Genomic DNA, 20,366 nt, shown 5'->3' with positions numbered 1-20,366 from the left:
CTGTTCAGCATCAACATTTCAGAGCAGCGACACAGAGAGCATCCTCACTGAAGCTGTAAAAAAAAGTCTAAATAAGGTGTTTAAACTTTAAACAAATCCCACTCAGAACCTGTAAACTAGATTTTTGATGCCACGTAATGAAATAAAAAAATACACCAAATGTTAAATACAATGTTTGTTTATTATATGTAGTCCTCAACAGAGGCATTAAAAACCACTTGGTGACAACAAACTATACTGGTGAATGAATCATCTCATGTCCTGGAACCGCTGTGCTGTTGAATCAGCGAGGGCACACACCCAGACAACTAAGCTTGTACTCATTTGACCTCTGACCTTCAGCAAATGTGTTTTCCACTTTTCGATCTCAATTCTTATGCAGAAATGTTGAACTTGGTTAATAGGCATCATAACTGAATAAGAAATATATCTATAGTGATATACAGACACCGTCGGGTCAGAAATGGAAAACAAAAGCAGAAAGGTTATTTGATATATTGATACTTTGCTTTCTGTTTCTTTAAATTTCATGAGTATACATTAAACATATACAAACATGAACCAAACATCTGTCAGCCCATGAATTAAAAAATATTGTGCAAATGCTTCATACAAACTAAACCAAACATCGGTCACACAGCCTGTCTGTCACTCGCTCCTCATACAAACTACAGCACGTCTTTGAGTACAGTACTTGTATTTTCCTGCTGTACATCTCAACATGGACACAGTAAGGCCAAAACCAGTTAAGACAATATGAATAAAAACTGGGGTGAACAGAAGTGCGGTGGCCTGAGTTTTAACAGTCGCTCCACCGATACGAAGTCTGTACTATAGATTATACACTGTTTTATATAAAGGGCAAAATCATAGCATGCAAAAAAAAAAAAAGAAAAATATTAACAAAAAGAAGGGAAAACATCAACTAATGCTTCAGTTTAAAAAAAAACATAAATATGTAGGTTTGGCTCAGTCAACAACCCTGATAGCACCACATTTGAAAGGGTATGAAACTCTTCATCCACCACTGCTGTGCTTTATAAACATACAAATGTCAAAATATAACATAAATGCGGCTAAAATGGCTTTTTATGAAGTGTGTATATATGTGTGCTTTGGAGAATAAGGCCTCAGTTTGCTTCAAACTAAGTGCTTGAAACCCCCTCGTACGGCACATTTTGTACAAGCAAGATTGTTTCAAGCATACTGAGACCTTTAAGGCCCGGTCACACCAGAAAGTGGCTCAACAAAATTAGTCTGCCAGTCTTTGTGAAATACGTTTTTTTGGGAAGCTTAGTGACAAAGGAGATACTTGCATGAGCTAGTTGGTAAACTGCTTTAAGTGTTAACATGCTAGCTAGCTGGGAACATGCTAGTCACTCTGTACTGGGTTGTTTATGCCTCTCAGGACTGTACATTTCACTCTATAAAGAGTTACTGAGGGGAGAAATAAGATGAAAAAGCCAGTTGTGAACGGTAAAGTAAGTTCACACATTTAAGACATGTCTGTCGACTCCTGTCTCATAACTTTCGGTAAACCATTCCTCCTTTGTGGAGCAGTTTATACTCTGACAGAAGTAGACATGGATGATGCAACACTAATAAGCTACAATAACTTCTTCTACGTTGACTCTCCGTTCTCTCTAAAAGGTCACATATTTGCACATCGGCAAGTTCAACTTAATGCAAAAAAGTTAAACAGATTTACTTCGCCCCCTGCGAATGAATCAACCGAGTGCAGCATTTCCATTTAAATTAATTTATTTCTCTGAATGAATTTGTTTTGAATGCTGGTGTGACTGGGCCTTTAGAGCTTTTAAGAGCCTCTGATGGAAGTAAGGGGAGTATTTAGTGTTGTAGTTTCCAGATTTGGCTTTTCATTCCCTTTACAGGTGGTTCAGACCGTTTGATAGTAGATGAGGGTTTGGAGGCTTTTAGCATGTTTTTTTTTTTAGTGTGTTTGACAGTTTCAACACTTCAACCTCGTGCGTCCAGTCCCGGTGCCCCGCTGAGCCAGATCTCCTCTGCTCTTCCCTTCGCAACCAAGTGCACATTAATGTCCCTACTTAAAATGTCCATTGACTGAGACAGAATGTAGAAAAAAAAAACTTTACAACAAATAAAACGTGAAATGAAATGGAAAATGCCGTACTAGAAGTCCTTTCAGTTAGATTTGTTTTCCTCTTCCTCTTTCTCAGATAGGGGCGTTTCCTGAGGTGAGCGCTGGGGCGAGGCTTCGCTCTGATTGGTGGCTTCTGTGGTTTGTGGCTCCGGTTTAGTTGAGGGCCTTTCTGTCTGTGGCGCTGCAGTTTGTGTACAGTTGATCGGTGCGAGCGCTATGGCAGGCTGCAGGGGACGAAAAAAAAAAAAGTCTATATGAGACTGAATTGTATCAGGCTGGAAACAAATAATGATAACAGGAGCTGAAGATTAGACAAACAGAACAAAAATATACAGTCATTCCTCTGTCCACAAATAGATTTGAGGGTAAAAGGACTAAATGGCTTCTTTGCTTATGTTTTTATCACTTTCCTTTTATTAATTTAACCCCAATTAAAGGAGCTTTATGTTTATTGTTGTCAGAGGTATTCCTGTACGCAGATAGAAAAATACCAGATATGCATAAAGGAAGGGAAAACATCCAAAGACAATCCCACAACTGTCTTTGAGTCTCATCCAAATACACAGATCACACATGCTAACTAATGCTAGTTAAAGAAATAACATGATCTAGAGCTAATCTACACCACCAATGATTGTTCTAGTTGTAGTTACCCACTTCGCTACATGACTACTAGTCTATCACTGATATGTGTGCAGGGAAAAACAACAACAAAAAAAAAACCTTAAGTAGCATCAGGATGTTTTAAATGGTAGAGTGTAAAGTAGCAAGCCCAGATAGAGTACCTGCAGTGACATTCACAGACAGCTGAGCCCTCAGCAGCAGACTAGAGCACACCCACAGTAAAATAAAGGAGCAGCGATGGGAGGGAGGACAGTAAAACAGAAAGAGGCAGTTGCAACGGATGGAATTATTTAAAGGGGTTACTCAACTTGAAATTCTACTTTACTCTGCATGTTATTTAACATTAGATTTTTTTTTTTCTTTTGTTGCATTTTTTTTTTAAAGTCTTTTTTTGTTCTTCCGCAGTAGGCAGTCATATCAAACTGGTATTCACCACAAATCCACTTCCAGTCCAGAACTGGGGCAACTCCCTGCGCCACAGCGCTACAGTGAGGCTGGTGAGCAGAGTGCAAGGCACCAGGTAGAGCAGGGCCGGCTGACCCATCTGCATCACGGCCAAAGCCACGAAGGTGATCAGCAGGCCGATGCCGTAAGCTAACAGGAAACAGGAGAGACGGAGACAGCAGAGACGGTCGATGAAAGTCCAGTCATGTCCAAGACTGTCATTCTAACAAAACATTACAATTTTCCATGTATAACCCTCACTAGACCCCTGTACACATACGTACCGATTGTACAGGCCACAAAGTAGATCCTGGAGGACTGTGTTAAAATGTCAAACCTGTGGCAGTACGCCACCAGCAGACCTGAGGAGGAAAACAACAAAGAGGCGTTCAAATCAACAGCTGCTGTATTCAGCTGAGTGTCATCACACTCAAACAGTCTTGATTATCAGAGATTTCACTGCACTTAACAATATCATCAATATTAAAACTAGATATTTCCTAATACACAGGATCAGCTAAATGAAATTAAATGTTAAAAGTGAAAAAATTGGCAGACATACAATTATATGTGGAAACTAAATCCTGTAATGTGCAATTATAAAGCAGTAAATACGCAGTGTTGAGTAGTTCTCTGCTGACATAGCGACCGCATACCTTATTTTTCTGCTGTAAGCATTTGGGTGACTGTGGTCAATGATGGTTAAATAATTTCTGGTTGTGACCACTTTATGAGCTCTGAGTAGTTTGCAGTTCATTACCTGGTACTAAGACGTCGCCAAAGCCCAGGAGGGAGAAGGGCCGATCACACAGAGCCAGAGGAGAGGAGTTTAACCTTGGCACTTTGAGCACCATGGGCAGCTGCAGTAAACAGTAGTGTTACTATCAACTACTTTTCCTCTGAGCTGACAGGAGCAGCAGTGAAAGTAAGCATTATGTTTCTGTAACAAGATTAAACCCCACCCAACACACAGGGAGGTGTAGAATTTGGAAACAAACTCACCTTTTCATGTGTGGAGGAGTCAGAGGGACCAGCCGCTACCTCCACCATTATACTTTCCCCACTCTGTGGAGAAAAGGCAGCAGGTAACATAACACGTGGTGACAGAGACTGATGACATCAGAATCTGAATAAAACAGGAATCGTTTTAACATACCTTTGTAAAGAAGGGTGTAATAAATACAAAGAAAACATCGTAGACAAAAAGGACCACCAGCAGTAAAGTGCAAGCCTGTAAAGAGAAAAACTCAATTAAAACTTTTATTTAAAAACATACTCTCCATATTATTATAGTTCAAATCTATGAGAGTTACAACCCACCTTAAATGTGGGCAGTCTGACTGTTTTTAGCATGTAGAGACAGAAGGCGATCCCCAGGGTGTCCTGTAACACCCACGCCCACCTGGAGGACACGTAACAAGGGTGTTAGTCAGCCCACACACACACACACACACACACACACACACACTGAGGCTCACCACCACCATCATCATCATATACTGAACCTCTGACATGTTATACACACACAGGACAACGTTGCCATTATGTCACCTCATACATCCATCAATCAAGTACATTTGTTCTTAAATGCAGAAGTTTTGCAGCATCATTTTTGAATTAGCTGAAATTGACCTCTTAGTTTCACATTTTTAATATTTCTCAGGACCTTTAACTAATGTCTTTTTGCACATGAAACCTGAAGGATAACACTGTATGCCAGGATATTAAACAAGTGATTAATAGTCACTTTAAAATGATTCCTGTGCTGCCAACATATTGTTTGTAAAGGGTCAACAAATGAATCAGATCTTCATTTTGCATCTGTGTGATGAGAATATTCTGTTAACTGTTCAGTGAAACGGGGAAACTCAACACAGTGACTCTTTACATGCACACGAATATGACAATATTCTGAACTTGATACAGGTCATGTAAACAGCATTTTCCATTTGGATATTCCAAATTAGGCATCATCCTAAATGTAGTATTTTCCGATTAAGACATGTGGGATATGCCAATATTATTCTGGTTTTAAGAGCATTCTTTGGACATGCGTCTCATTTGGGGTTTTTAACAACAGTTTCCGACTCATGGCCTCTCGCTTGTTTACATCAGCTTGGTGCATTGTAAACAAACCACCTAGCCAACAGTTTGCAAGGCTGGGATAGAGACGGGGCGGTTGTGTAACGCACCCCTGCGACGGCAGAATGACATATGCTGGAGCAGGAAGAGGAGAGGAATGAGAGGAGAGTGGAGAGCTGGAAAAACAAAGTGCGCCTTCTCCATGACGGGTACGGAGGGGTTTGGTTATTATCCTGACATGCAGCCACAGACTGACGGTGACGACTCAGTGTGATGCACCAAAAACACTCAGCAGTGTAGTAAACATTATGAGACAACCTAGGTACTGGATGTGCCTGTAACTAAACATTCATAATGTCAGTCAGATCAGAAGATCTTCAGCTTAACAGTATATGTGTACATGTATGTGGATCTGACACAGTTTTGTCTTCACACTCACTGGTCTTCGTTGCGAAACACCATCCAGGTGATGCTTACACCGATGCAGAGGGCCGACAGCAGCAACATGCGGATCTGTGGCCGCTTGTGCAAGTACGGCAGGTTATTCTCTGGAACTCTGTGGTCACAAGATGGTCCGCATGTCAATCAATACAACCGTAGTAGAGACATTTACATTCAATAAAACTCAACTGGTCACGAACCAACATGTCTCTCTTGTACTTTTAACCATAAAAAGCTTTGATTGTAGCAGTCTGGAAGCAGTTTGTCAGGGGTGAGACTGAGTAAATTTGTAGACTAAGCTTTTAAAACTGATTCAGCTGCATGTCGACTCAGAAAAAAGTATGATGCATGTAGACAACTGACATCTGGGCAGCCAGCATTATGAAAACATACTGATGTGGACAGTCGTACCTGCACTTGCAGAAAGGGAGTCTCCTGACAAAAGGCCACAGACAGCTGTAGAGGCCGACAGAAGAGGCCACGCAGAAGATGCCTATGACCCAAATTGCTAAAATGTGAAGAAAGAGCAGAAGCAGGCAGGAGATTAGTGAGTATTGTCACATAATATCACATTCTTTTAACACTGTCTGATATTTAGTATTCTGGGGTGAATGTACAGCTGCTTCTCAGAGATGTTCAGTCTATCAGTGTCTTCATCGATTTATCAGTGAAATGTTATCTGAACGATCAAGCTCTTTTTCAGCACTGTCTTGCTTCACACATTCACATCTGCAGACTGCGTCTACAGCCTCGTAATGATGAACACTGAGCAATTCTGCTTCAGGAAATGAGGATCAAGTTTCCACTGTAGCTCTAGTAGCTTTGAGGAATATTGAGGTTACAGTGGAGGAAGATGGAGGCTTTTTAACTCACTTTGTTAACCAGGATTTGCTCGTGTGGGCTTTTAATCAACAGTCTTCTGATCCTAAATCCTGATTCCCAAACTGTTTGAGACCATACGACACATACTGTGGGCAGTGTTACACGAAATAGCATCTCTGAAGACTCCAAAGTCTTGTCAACAATCATTTTATCTAGTTTTGAAAGTCAAAGATTTTCAGCAGTCCGTTCATCCAGTCAGGTTTTGTGCCAATGTTTCAGTCAAGGAAAACATTGTCAGTCGTTTTCTGAAATGACATCTTTCCCAAGCAAAATGCTTATTGAGTCATGCCAGACCACAATGAGTGAAAGAAGAAGTTAAACACTGGCTTTTTGAGGCTAACCATCCCCATCACAGAAATAAACACGGAGCAAAGAGGACTGAAACCATTATTAATCTAGCGGTCACACAAAGGAGGATCTGACTAAAGAGCCTTTTTTTCCCCCCCAAAACATATCACAGTGATTGTGTTCAGATCAGTGATGTGAGTGTATGGATCTGTGTCGTACCCAGGCGGTCATAGAAAAAGTAGAGTAGCACCAGCATGCTGCAGCACATGACCACAAACACACAGATCATGATGGGGGTGACGTCTACGGTCTCCTCGTCCTGCTTCTCCGCGCCGTCGTCCCGCTTGTGCTTCATGTAGCGCCTGCAGGGGGAGAAACGGAAGTCAGAAAGGCCTGCTGACCTGACGAGTCACGTTTGGGTCACTCGGTCATGTCATCATGTTCAGAACTCTACAGACTAAGGATCAACATCTTTTTACACTCATCCACTGCCCAATGATGGACAATAAGTTTTTTTTTTTTCCTGATTCTGATCTGCTTGCGTCAAGCTTATTAAACAAGATATTTGAGGGAAATGCAGTCAGTTTTTTGCCTGCAGTCCTCTGCGTCAGAGACCCCGCCTGATGTTGCCTTTAGTCACCTTGGCAACTCTATCAGAAGGACGGGTTTGGATTGGCTTAAGCCAGTGAGTCAGTCACAAAGCCTCAAACAAACACTGCCCTTTAGTGCAGTTGCAGCGCTACAATGAACACTGCTCGGTTTAAAAAAAAAAAAAAAAAGAGAAGCACACATGCTCATCCAAGAGAAAAACTGAGCAATCATACACTGTGGTTCTCTGCCAAGAACATTGTGACAAATTTTCCCTAAGAGATGAGTCCCCTGATAAATTAACTTTGAATTAAATTTAGCAGTCGGGACTAAAGGCATGTTAGTAGGAAACTTTCTATTCTGTAATTATGGAATGTAGTGGAAAGTACAAAGTCTGTAAGCTGCATCATCAATGACAAGCAATTACCAGTTTTATCCCTTGGATGACTTTATCTTAACTGTATGTGTAGTTATTTCTGTACATAATGTGACATGTATTGTATGTTATGTAGTAATTTCTCACATTGGATGCCCATTTTACAACTCCATCTCCTCATTGTCCACTTACTTCTTGCTGTCTCTGCTGCCAGCCCAGTAACCTCCAATAGCAACTGTTCCCACTGCCATCAAGAAGATGATCACCATGTTGTAGTCCAACACCGGTTCATTGGGTGCATACATGGCAACCAGTCTTCCTTTACCAAAGGTCTGGAAAAGTTATAAACAGTATCAGCTGAGGTCTGAGTGAACTGGGATAAACGGTGAAATGTTTCTTAAACATATTTCACTATTGGCAATTATCCATTTTGTACTTTTTTTTCTTTGCCTGTTACAGTATAAACCATGCAGAGTCACATACATGTCTGTCTCTACTGCAAGACTGTAAGATGTTTAGAATTGACAGCCGCTGGTGATAAACTGATCTATCAGTAGGACCCTGCAGGTTTGTTTGGTGGATCTCACCTTGCTAATATCCAGCATATCAGAGTAGCTGAGCAGTGCTACGGGGATGTCAATCTCCTCATACTGAGTCTTGTTTCCTGCTGGTGGCGTCTGTAATAAAAACAACATTCGTTCTGTTTTGTGAGGTGTCAAAATCTAATATTGATGTACAATGAAGTCAAGCAACAATTTTAAGTTGTTAAATGTTATAAACAGTGTTACCAGTCTGTCCTTGCTGACAATGAGCAGGCCCTTGGCTCCATTAATCTGGGCCAGTCGGACCTTTTCATAGAAAGTGCAGTTTCCCCTCATCACCATGGGGATACGATTTGGGAAGCCTCCCTCTGGGACATCAGAGGGTGAGCACAAGACCGATGTTGTGAGGTCATAAATCTGGAGACGTGACTACAAGACACACACACAAAACGTTTTGCCATGTTAACCAGAGAGGGAGGAAACTCTGCTACAGACAAAATCTTACAGGCAGCAGCTGTTACTAGGCACTTAATCTTAATAGACTTGATTTTATTATTCTTTCAAAAGAAAGAAACGCCTCCCCAGTCAGAGGAAATAATCTAGACAATAGACGTCATAAAGATCCTCTCGCCTCTAACAGACTGGAGTCATATGAGATGCAGTTTGGCTCTTGATAACGGATGTATGAAATTATTTCTGCCCTTTTGCTAAAGTGTGCAAAAAACTGTAAAACAGATTCTAATGATAAATTATATCCAAAAACCAAGAATCCTTTTTATCTGCTAACGACCAAGAAATTGTAAACCAATGCATTTTTTCCTCATGAGTGGATCACTGTAACTCATTATATTCTGATCAGTCATAAATGTCTCTAACATTTGAGGTCAACTCAGAAAGCAGCTGCCAGAGTCCAAACAGGCAGTAAAAGGAGATCAAATATCAGCTTCCTGCACGAGGCTTCCTGAAAAGGATTTTATTGATCACCTACATATCAGTACATACTGTGTAGTTTAGCAACATTGTTCTGTGTGGCTGTGCACTTTTTTTAAAGTTTTTTTTTCCAAAATGCTTACAAAAACTGCTGCAAGTTGATACTTCAGTGTTGTCCAAATCAAGCGTGTTAATACACTCAGTGTGATATTTTTACGTTTGACAGATGCTTTTATTTGAAGTAAAGCAATACAATCAAGCATTAATATATTGTTTGTTCTTGTAACATAGTCTGAAGATGATTAAATCATCATTAAATTGCTGACTGGTGTTAGTTCTGACTTGGCTCGATCTCTACACTGAGACCTAACACTTGACACGAGATTCTTAGACTCAAGTCTGGACTTGATTTGAGACTCGTGTCAAAACTAGACAAGAATCGCTGACTTGGTTACACCTCTTGTTATTCATTCGTGCCTTACCGCCTTATTGAGGTCCTGAGGTAGACGTGCCCACTGTGAGTTGAAGAATATGCAGTAATCCTTTCCTTTGCTCTTGCCCTTGTCACTGAAGTGGGCCATGCCGTACTCTCCCACCACCTGCGAACACGACAACGAGGACTAAATCACACATGTCCATGAAATGTTTATAACTTTTAGATTACAGACTTTAAGATCATTTCATGGAACAAGGGTAATGTCATAAAAAGTGTCACTGAAAAAGGAGACAGGAGCGATGACAATATTTGTGTCATTAAGTGAACTGTTTTGTTTCTACATTTGATGTAATTTTTTTGCATATCAGCCATAATATAGCATACTGTACATTGTATAATAAATAATATATGAACTATAGTTTTAGACACTGTTATAGGGCTGCAACTAACGATTATGTTCATTATTGATTAATTGATTAATTAATCTATTGAGTGGCTAATAAAATTTGAACATTAAGTAACCATTTGGCCGGTGGACAAAAAAAGTTAATTTTGCACCCTGCAGCTTATCGATTAATCAAATAAGTTTGCAGCTCTACTGTTGAATGGTATTGTGTTATACTGAGAGGTGTTTCTAATATTTCTAATAGACTGCCCTCATTGATACAAACTGGGTGGACAAAATATTATCAACACCTGTCACATAATACAAATTAAAAGCTCCATAAACTAAAGCCTCCAAAATTTCCATCAATTTGAATCAACACCTCTCTAAATCTGTTTCGATAAAGCTGAGCATTATAAACTTCATGAAAGTGGGGTTTACTGCTGGGCTGGTGTATTAGATTTAATCCGTTTTAGCAAAGTGGAGCTAATAAACTGGCAGCTGATAAAGTGGGTCAATAAAAGCTGATTGTTGCGGTCTTCCAACTCATCAGCACTGTCTGGCTTTGGTCAAATCTTGACACCCAAGACACACTAAGAAGGATCCTAAAGACTATTAATCAGAATCAGAATGAGGATCAGGTTTATTGCCAAGTAGGTTTGCACATGCAAGGAATTGCCTTGGTGTTGTGATCCATGACAGTCAAAAATATACACCAAATTAAGTCGTCCTAAATAATATAAAAAAGAAAGAAATTTAGAATAAAATATATTCTAAGTTAGAAGAGCTGTTACATGTTTACACTGAAGAGAATTAAATGAAATATACAAAATATTGACCAGGAATGTGCAAATGTTAATTGTGTAAACAGTATATGCAGTGTGCAATTAGCAATTAACAATAATCATAATAAAAGTTGAATTAATGTTACGCCCCATGTTAGATCAACAACTATTTAAAAGCCTGATTTGTGTTAATATTTGTAAAAACAAGAACGTTTCAACCAATTTCTAGTGTTATACGGACAAGAGGAGGATAAGTATGAGTCCAACACAGCTATAACTTACTTTGACATATCTGGTTTCATTAGATTTGGCAGTAAACTCATCTTTGACATATTTTACCCCTCAAGTCGCGAATTTCAGACTTTCAGGCTCTTTAACGTTTATGTGAGTGAAGTTAACGGTTGCCAACGTTCAACGATTTAACTGTTTTCCTATTTCTGCCATTTCGCTGATAAAAGCAGTCTCTCGTGAACCGTGTGGTGGCTTAAATGACGTGGTTAATCAGTAATAATCCTGTTTCGTTAATGTTAAATCAAAAAGGTGAGTGATGTGTGGGTTTCCAGGGCCCACGGTGATATCCGCAAGCTAACTGTCGTAGCATCCAAGCTAAAAAAAAATCCCGGAACACGGTTGAGGAAAAAACCGCATCTGTTTTTGTCAAGCACGTGCCGCTATGCGACATAAACGCAAAGAGGAACTGTTTTCGAAGAAATACACACGGTCTCTCTCACCTTTTGGATGAGAAAAGCGGCCCAGATCAGTGTTTCAGGGACCCTCATGATGCCTAGCTTGTTGTTGTTTCCCCCATCAACCAACCAACCGCTCGTCCCGAGCCCCTCACACGAGCCCCCACCAGCTGTTCGGGATGGACACGCCCATTTATTTTCAGTACGGCTTTCTCATTGGCCATCATCGTCACGAGCGAGTGAACATGTCTCTGATTGGTTAAAATTCATGTCAGTCAAAAAAATGGTATCCCTCCACTTTAAAATATGTTTTTCTTCTTCTTCCTTCAGTTGGATGTTCGAGCTTCACTGTGCGGAATGATATATGTGCAGAGTTTGATAGTAGAAGGCTGTTTTCACATTAATCTAATGACAGTGGAAAGTTTCTCTGTGCTCTTGAAAATCCGTTGTTAAATGGAGGACCTTTTAGCATGATTTGTGACATCACAACTAGTTTGGAAGCCAATCCTGGTCCAATATTCAACTTCCTTAAGTGTGATGTGGAAACTTGAAGCCTGCAGTGCACAAACATTGAGAATGGACTCCACAGTGAAGTAGGAGACATCTTGTGTCCGGCAGGAAAACTTTTGAGATGAAATATATTTGCATATTTATAGATTCTGGAAGGTGTCATTTTAAGGATTTTAACAAGATAATTAACTATTATTCAAAGTAGAGCATTTTACATACATCTTAAAACATGGCTGGAGGGGATCTTTAACATTAAATTGGTGCTGTGAAAAAGCAACAATGTTACAGAAACAAGATAATATATTAATCTACTTTTACTAAACATTTGATTGGTCTTAAGTGAGAAAGTTAGACGTACCTGACCGAGCTTTTAAAAATGGAGGCAAGTTCATGTTATAAAATATTACAAATGTTACAAAACAGGTTAATAAATTTCAGGTTCAGGTTTGGTATAATATCATCATTTAAAGCTTGATAATATCATGGCCAACTAGACTTTCAAAAAGGCAATGAGCTTAATTACATTTGAAAAATATGTTTGACATAAATAACATGATTTACAGCCATATACTGATACATTTAAACACAACAACAAATATGAATTCACATATTTAATAATACAACAACAATTTAGACTATTTCCTACTGATATTTCCTATAGAATGTTATGTTATTATGAGTCATAACAATATTGTTTAATTTCTTTTCTGTGCACTGAGGATTAAAGGGTCTGTATTCTTTATTACAGGAAAGATTAGTCTTATTTTGTTTGTTGTTTAGGTTTTGTTTGTTTGCTCTGGGGGGGAAGTGGTAGTAGTACAACAATACATTAAATAATCATATATTTAGTCTGTGATAAGATTCTGTCTTCTGTCGAATCTTTTAACAGCTCCAGAATAAATTAAACATTTTATTCTGCAGATCACCAATATAAAATTAAATTAGAGTATGCCAACCTCTCATAAACAGCTAGTTGAACTATTGCTGTATTGTTCATAAAAATATAGGCTTTACTCCTTTTCTTCATTGTTTTTAACATTGTTTTTCCTCCTTTGTCTCAGCAGTATCTGTTTAGCTGTTGTAAAAGCCCAAATAATGCATCTCCTTTAAAAAGGAGAAGTCAGAGTTCTCAGATGTGTTCAGTGGTTCAGTTTTGCAGAAACTTCTTTTTTAGAACTTCAGAAATATCTGTTGGATATTATTCCAATGATTTCTAAGTGCCGGACAGTCCAGAGTATGTACATGTACATGAGTAAATGTAGAATAGAGGCACCAATCTCTTCAAATGTACAAAAAAATCCATTGGTATTAATTGCATTTATATAATTTGTGGTGAATGCCATATGTGCACTATTTTCAGTTGAATAAACCTTGTGTCAATTTCTTTATACACTGTATTAATAATATAATGTGTATTTCCTGAAGAAAATGCATGCATTACTGCCAGCTGACTAGACTGCAAGCTGCTGCAGCAATTTTTTAAATCTTGTAGCGCCACCTACTGATGAAATTGTATCAAATCCTTCAGAGTTGTTCAGCTTCCCCATCTGTACAATTTTACTGCATTTGGTTGCCATGGAATATTACATTGAGAGATATGACAGTTAATAAGTGGTATTGTGATGTTTCACTAATGGCCACAAATAGGGTTATTTGTGCCATGCTTCAATATGACACACATTCTCATGGAGAACTTGTGTACCAGGTTTCATTTTATTTTAGACAACAGAAGACAACAGAATTGTAGAAATATCATGTTATAATGTCATGGAGTTATGGCCCTTAAGTGCATCAGGCCACGCCTTCAAAATTTTGGTAAACAATTACAGACAAACAAAGCGATACCCAAAAATGAAATTCATACATTTTGTTCGGAGTCATCTAAATATGGTATGTGCCAAGTTTGATGAAAATTGTATGAAATATGTGCCAAAATAAGCATAAAATGTGTTTACCAAAAAATCCAAAATGGCAGACATTTTTTATAGGTGCAAATGGGCGTGGCCTATATCAGTCAAATCAGCTTCATCCAAGGAACACAAGGAGCAAATATTTTGCTACATCTCATGGTTCATGAGTTATCAACCAAAACGTAAATAACTGACCACATGGTGATGCTATAGGTATCATGTTTTAATATGTTAAGCATTTCCACATGGGACACCTGTCCATAAAGTATGAATACTTCAGCAGTTTTATTTGTTGAGATATTGTACACTCCCATAGATGGCCATTCAAAAAAGATATTTCAAAAATTAATATCTCCATAACTATAACAGATATCTGAAAAAAGTAATAGCTTGCAACACAAAAATATGCCACCTCTAAAACAATAAAAATGATCTTACTCTACACTTCTTATGTTGTTTTTGCCCTCAACAAATGCTCTGAAATTACTATCTATTTTTAGCATTAGTTCAGTTGAATTAAAGAATCCACCATTTATAGCAAATAGTTACAGTCAGATTAGGTGGCAATGGCTCTGCTGTTTGAGGGAACTCTCAAATAATCTGAGCAGCAACAAGCTAATCCCCAAAACTCCCTGTTTAAAGATCCAGACATGTCTTAAGATATATAAAAATATTCTGCTTTGAATAATAATGCATCTAATATGGATTTTCCAGAATCTATGAATATGAATGCTTCAATCATTGACTACAATTGGCTTGTGGTGTCAAAAATCATGCTGATAGGTACAGGCCAACATCCCCTCTTCAGATGAATGTGTAAACAAACTCTGCACATACAGAGAACAAAATCCAACTGAAGAAACAAGAAGAAAACATTTTTGAGTGAAGGGCGACTTTAAAATATGTTTTTCTGTATTTATATATGCAAGTAGGCCTATATTATTAATGTCTGCATTTATTTGTGTACACATGTAGGACAGGTGGGGATTCTTTGAGAAAACATGAGGCTGGATTGTACACAGGCTGCTCCTCTCGCTCTCTCTCTCACACACAAAAGAGATTTGATGAATAAATCTCAGGTCCATCACTCTGAATTACAGTCAGTTAGAGAACGGAAAGAATAAGACAGGAATAATTACCACCACAGAAGACAATTCAAGCAATAAAAGAATAAAGGAAGGAACAATGGGAGAACAAAAGAGGAAAAGATGAATGAAGGAGAAAAAGAACGAAACAAAAGAAACATAAAAAAACAACAGCAAATGTTTAATTTATAAATTGTATCAATTTCCAATGCTGCGAACGCAAGTGATTGGTTCTCACTGAAATGATCCTTGGAGACAGAGAACAAATGAATATCCAACCTGTGGAGGCTTTAGTGTGACACCTGTTGCTAACAGCATATGGATGAGAGCAGGTGTTCTGGCTGTGAGGCTGATTGTGCCTGCTGGTGATGAGCAGAGACTTTGCAGGTCACACTAATCACAGACATTTCTTTTTCCCAAACAAAATAATCAGTACTGACACTTGTGTAACCTACTGAAGGAAACTGAAGGCTTTAAACATTTGCTATCATGACAGTGTGCCTCAGATACATGGTTTTAGAGGAGAATATTGTGGCTGAAATTATATGACTATAAAAAAAAACAAAAAACATGGACAGATCTGTAACAACACCCATAGAGACATTACAAAGCTATGTGTTCCCGCTTGCTGTCATCATTATCAGTTATTTTCAGCCAAAGAAATCTGAGGGTGGAGCTGCAGTAACCACAGCTGACTGAAAGTTCTGTTAATCAGGTCAACATGGACACAGGAATTTAAAAAAAGTCTAAATATTATTTCAGTTAAACAAAGCTTTTCTAAAACGGGATCCTATTTCACTTGAGTTGTCATGATTAGTACCAGTACACAGTAGCCTGTTGCATGATGTCTTCTGTGGCTCTGGAGAAGCTTTATCGTCTGAGAAAATAACCCTGATGATGTCATTGTGATGTCATCAGGGTTGTCTCAGGTTGGCATGGATACAACACATAAACAGAAAGCTTGTGTCACAAAGTAGAGGTGTGGAGTTTGAAAGATGTGGCCCAGTAACATGCAGGGAGGGTCTAACAAAGAGGATTATGGGAAGTGTAGGATCCAGCGGTTTTTAAACTTGACTCATATTAGGAACTAAAAGTCAGGACATTTTAGCTTCTTCACTTCTCATCATTCATGAAAAGAAATCTGTCTTGTCTGAGTTCAAACTTCATAGAAGAACTTTAAAATCACCACCATACAGGACATTGTGGATTAAAGGGGAACTCCACCAATATTCCACATCAGACTGTGTTTCCAGGTGGTGGAGAGCTCTACTGCATGTGAAAAAAAGTAGTATAAAGCCTTTTGTGTCTCCAGAGGGAGCTGTTAAATGTATCAGATTTCATTTGTTATTAACAAAACATTTAACCTACAATAAACCCCCCCCCCCCCATACTTGGTTTAACCCATTACGTTGCTGATGATATCAGCAAGAGCATAAAAGGAGGAAGTGTTTGGTTGCCACACCCTTTGACTCTTAAGGAAACATGTGTGGAAACAGACCAAAGGAAGGTAATGTTTAACTCCAGAGACTAAATCAATAAATGACGAAACTCAACAATACTTGACTTGACTTGTTTTAAGCAGTAAACATACTGTAACGTGATGTAACTATGACAAAACATAACGCTAAACACAAACAAACTGTGGATAGTATACGCTGGCTAAACACACAAATTACATGCATGGTCAGAAATAAGTCAAAGTGTAAATGGAGCAAAAAAAAAAAAAACTGAAAGCACACAGTGGAAAGAAAGAAAGAGAAAGGGGCTCTTTATACCAGACAGTGAGTGGACATTCAGATGTATTGGATTCAGCTGACTATAATTACTTAAAAGCTCACGTGGGGTTTGTCACCAAAGCTGCTTTTTTATCATCTCAAGCATATAATCAAATTGTGACCATTTTTGCTCTCTGACTGATGAAAATAGATTCATGCACGCTTTAATATCCAGCAGGCTTGACTTCTGTAATGCTTATCTTATCTGATGTATCCAAAAAAGTTAGAAATCAGTCACAGTTAAGTCAGAACTCTGCTGCCTGAGTGCTGACTGGGACCAGAAACACAGAAAACAGTCCTTACATTTGTTGCCTGTCAGTTTATGTATTGATTTATGAATTATTTTACTTGCTTTTAAAGCTCTTCATGGTCTTGCACCAGCATATTTGTTGCTCACAATGTACCAGAACCAGTACAGTCCCTGATGTCCTGTGGAGTCTTCTGCTTGTTCCAAAGCAGTGAAACAGCTTTAAGGTTTTATGCTCCGAGCTGTTGGAACAGACTGAAAGCAGTTCAAAGTGTTCATGTCTTAAAACTTAAAACTACCTTTTCTGCCTGGCTTTTGATTAGAATATCTTGTTTCCATTATTTATTCTATTTTATCATTTCTTTCATTGTATTCATGTTTAATCTCTCTCATCTATTTTAATTGTCATTGTCTTTGATCATTTCAATCTAATTCAAATTTTATTTCTTTTTTAGATCTATTTTATTGTTTTTATTTTTTTTTCCACATGTGCATTAGTCTCAGCATTAGTCATATTATTCCCAATCATTTGTACTGTTTACATTCCTTTCTTACCTCTCTTATTATCGATCTGTCATCTGTAAAGCACTTTGAATTGCACGATTGATTGAGTTTATCCCCTTTACCTATGTGTGTGTGTGTGTGTGTGTGTGTGTGTGTGTGCTTGATTGCAGGAGTAGAGTCAGGTGTGCGAAGTCGGGTCACCAGCTGCCAGTTGTCATCATCATCCTGCTCTGCTTCATATACCTGGTTCCTACCGCAACACTCTGTCAGATCATAGACTCTGTTCATACAGTCAGTCATGCTTCCAGCCTAACTTTGTACTGTTCTGGCATTCACCTAACTCTTGTTTCTCTGGTCCTGTCTCCAGCCCTCCTGCCTCACCTGCCTTCCTCAGCAGCTCAGCACACTCTGCCTGGCTCCCCTTGGCATTTCTCCTGCCATGCTTTGCCCCAGCTTCTGCCTGGCTCTTCTCAGCATTCCCTCTGCCCTGCTTGGTCCAGTTTACACCCTATTCTCAGCCCCTGGGTTCTAGCTCCCTGCCTGAGCCTGTGCTCCAGTCTTCCAGCTACCAACCCAGCAATAAACTATCTTTCTAACTTTGTCACTGCCTCCTGCCTCGGTGTCTGCACTTGGGTTCATTAGCCTAGCCTTAACATTCTGTCATGTTGCTTCAGGAAGAGAATACAAAGGCTGTAGAAATGACCCAATGACTCACAACACTTCTACACACATCATTTGAAAATTTTCAACATGTTGAACCCCAGAGATAAACAGAGCATTAATATGATGTATAGATAAGATCTTCAGTCTTTACAAAGCAGTTAACACTGACAACACACAACATAACACAGAGTAAAGCTCATGTTTGTATGAAGTATTTATATTCATTATAAAGACGAGAGGTGTATTCATTAAAGTGGACACACCTGCGTGGTTCTATTGGGCTTCATGTAAAGTTTGTGGGAGACAGACAGAAAAGATGCAGTGAATATCTGAAGATTATTAGATCTACAGTGAGGACTGTTGCGTATTTCCACAACTGTAATCAAGATCAGATTTTCATATTTAGACTTTTAATCTCATAAAAAAATTAGGGTTGCAGCTCTGATGTTCCTATAATATTAAAGGGCACTGGAGACGCTCTGCATGATGGTACATAATAAACATGTTAAGCAACTTTGTTTACAAGAGCAGAGTTATGAGAAGCACAGAACCTTGTAATCTAACAGGAAAGCCGACTATTAACAGGCCTTAACTGCAGAGCCAGAAACTCAGAGCACAAATTCACATTTTGTTGAGGAAAAACTGATTTGACTAAAACAAAGCTTCTAGCTCAGAGATTTGTACCTTATTAGTGGCAGCAGGACTAGCTGAGCATGAGGAAGTACAATATGTGTTCATACTGTTTGAAGAAATGAAGAGACAGCCTGCAGATTGCATTGCAGTCAATGACAGTATGACAGCGCTCTCACATCAATTAAGGTTTAGATCTCAAAAACTAACTCTTCTGGGAAATATGTTTACATTCTGAGAGCGAGGAGGCTTGTGGCAGCATGTTAAGGTATGATATGTGCTTGAGGAGTTAAAACTGTTGGAATGAGACATGTTTAGATTTATTTTTCTGGTCTAAAAAAATCTCTGCTCTGCACTAATGCCTCATCACTTGACACACTTGTGAGATCTGAAAACTGCTGTAAAAGCCCTCACTTTAGACTTAGATTGCTCTAAAAGTACAAAAGGTATCACAACACAGAGTACAGCTTTGAAAATTCAAAGTGTTGTGAACGTTTTCAAGTGTTAGAGAGGTCTGTAGGATAAGGGATGTCCGAGGGATGCTTCCAGCAATAACATAATAAAAAGAAGTAGGCAGAATAATAAAGAGCGAGAAGATTAGGATTAGGATCAATAATAAAAATTAGGATACTCAAACAGGATTTCCCATCATCAGATGTCTCATCCATTGTTTTCTTTATTATTTACTTTGATCAAAGAGTCACACAATTGTTCATACAGTAAGTAACAGATCTTTGGAGCAATCCCAATACATGATAATGATTTACTTAACCGGTTTTCAACTGGGCTGATCTGCCTCTCAGGTACTGTATACAATAATTTACAGAGTGGTAGGTTATTTACATCATGTCCAGTCCCTGCAACCAGGAACAACTCTTGTCTCCAACCTCTGTATTCACTGTAATTACAGCATGCTGTACAGTCAAGGTTTGGTGTAATAACCGCTAATCAATGCGGCTTTTTTGCTTTTTCAAGCAGCAGCTTTGTAAGCAGGGAATGAACAATTCAATACACGTATAGATCTGATGTACATAATGTGTCATTCGTTACTGTGAATATGTGGGACATCTTCTCGTTTGCACAGTCCCTGGTGGTCTAGTGGTTAGGATTCGGCGCTCTCACCGCCGCGGCCCGGGTTCGATTCCCGGTCAGGGAACTTACTTTTCATTGGCCACTCATACACATTGCTGCACTTTCCGCCTTAATAGATATCATTCAAATGAATTACTGTAAACTGAAAATTTGATATCCTAGTCATACCGTTGCACAGATCACCAGGTGTTATTTTTAAAGTCTCCCTCCACTCAGAAATATGTGTTTCTTCTTGTTCCTACAGTTGGATGTTTGAGCTTCTCTGTGCAGAATGATGGCTGTGCAGAGTTTGACACTAGAAGTTTGTTTTTACATTAATCTGCTGAAAGTGGAGAGTTT

At 38.8% G+C, this 20,366-nt stretch overlaps 1 protein-coding gene and 1 non-coding gene across 3 annotated transcripts; one reads left to right on the top strand and one right to left on the bottom strand.

Moving 5' to 3' along the window:
• Window positions 1-162: 162 nt before the first annotated feature.
• On the bottom strand, window positions 163-11,786 carry sppl2 (signal peptide peptidase-like 2). Of its 2 annotated transcripts, none has more exons than XM_067606315.1 (15): window positions 11,657-11,786; window positions 9,802-9,918; window positions 8,636-8,818; window positions 8,435-8,524; window positions 8,040-8,179; window positions 7,103-7,245; window positions 6,125-6,221; window positions 5,712-5,828; window positions 4,511-4,592; window positions 4,347-4,421; window positions 4,193-4,255; window positions 3,951-4,050; window positions 3,475-3,552; window positions 3,180-3,340; window positions 163-2,346 (listed from the first exon to the last, which is right to left on the bottom strand). In XM_067606315.1, the coding sequence occupies exons 1-15, from the start codon at window positions 11,702-11,704 to the stop codon at window positions 2,164-2,166; spliced, it is 1,677 nt and encodes a 558-aa protein (XP_067462416.1). In that variant the 5' UTR covers window positions 11,705-11,786; the 3' UTR covers window positions 163-2,163. The 2 variants fall into 2 exon arrangements, 1 of the variants encoding a protein (XP_067462416.1); XR_010930967.1 differs by having other exon boundaries at window positions 2,206-2,346; window positions 3,055-3,340.
• Window positions 11,787-20,019: 8,233 nt separating this feature from the next.
• Window positions 20,020-20,091, top strand: trnae-cuc (transfer RNA glutamic acid (anticodon CUC)). The gene has a single exon. It is a non-coding gene; the product is annotated as a tRNA-Glu (tRNA).
• Window positions 20,092-20,366: the final 275 nt, after the last annotated feature.

This window comes from Thunnus thynnus, chromosome 12, assembly GCF_963924715.1.
Source record: "Thunnus thynnus chromosome 12, fThuThy2.1, whole genome shotgun sequence".
In the NCBI taxonomy this organism is placed as follows: domain Eukaryota; kingdom Metazoa; phylum Chordata; class Actinopteri; order Scombriformes; family Scombridae; genus Thunnus; species Thunnus thynnus.
The sequence above is the reverse complement of the archived record's forward strand: the minus strand, read 5'-3'. Positions and strand labels throughout refer to the sequence as shown.

What these genes read in the sequence shown, in the direction of transcription:
- sppl2 (XM_067606315.1), bottom strand. Translation starts at nt 11,704, where the DNA reads ATGAGGGTCCCTGAAACACTGATCTGGGCCGCTTTTCTCATCCAAAAG. An exon ending in TTACACCCTTCTTTACAAAG is followed by an intron (nt 4,256 to 4,346) that starts GTATGTTAAAAC and finishes TTTTCTCCACAG; the next exon opens with AGTGGGGAAAGTATAATGGT. An exon ending in TGGCGACGTCTTAGTACCAG is followed by an intron (nt 3,553 to 3,950) that starts GTAATGAACTGC and finishes TTTCCTCCTCAG; the next exon opens with GTCTGCTGGTGGCGTACTGC.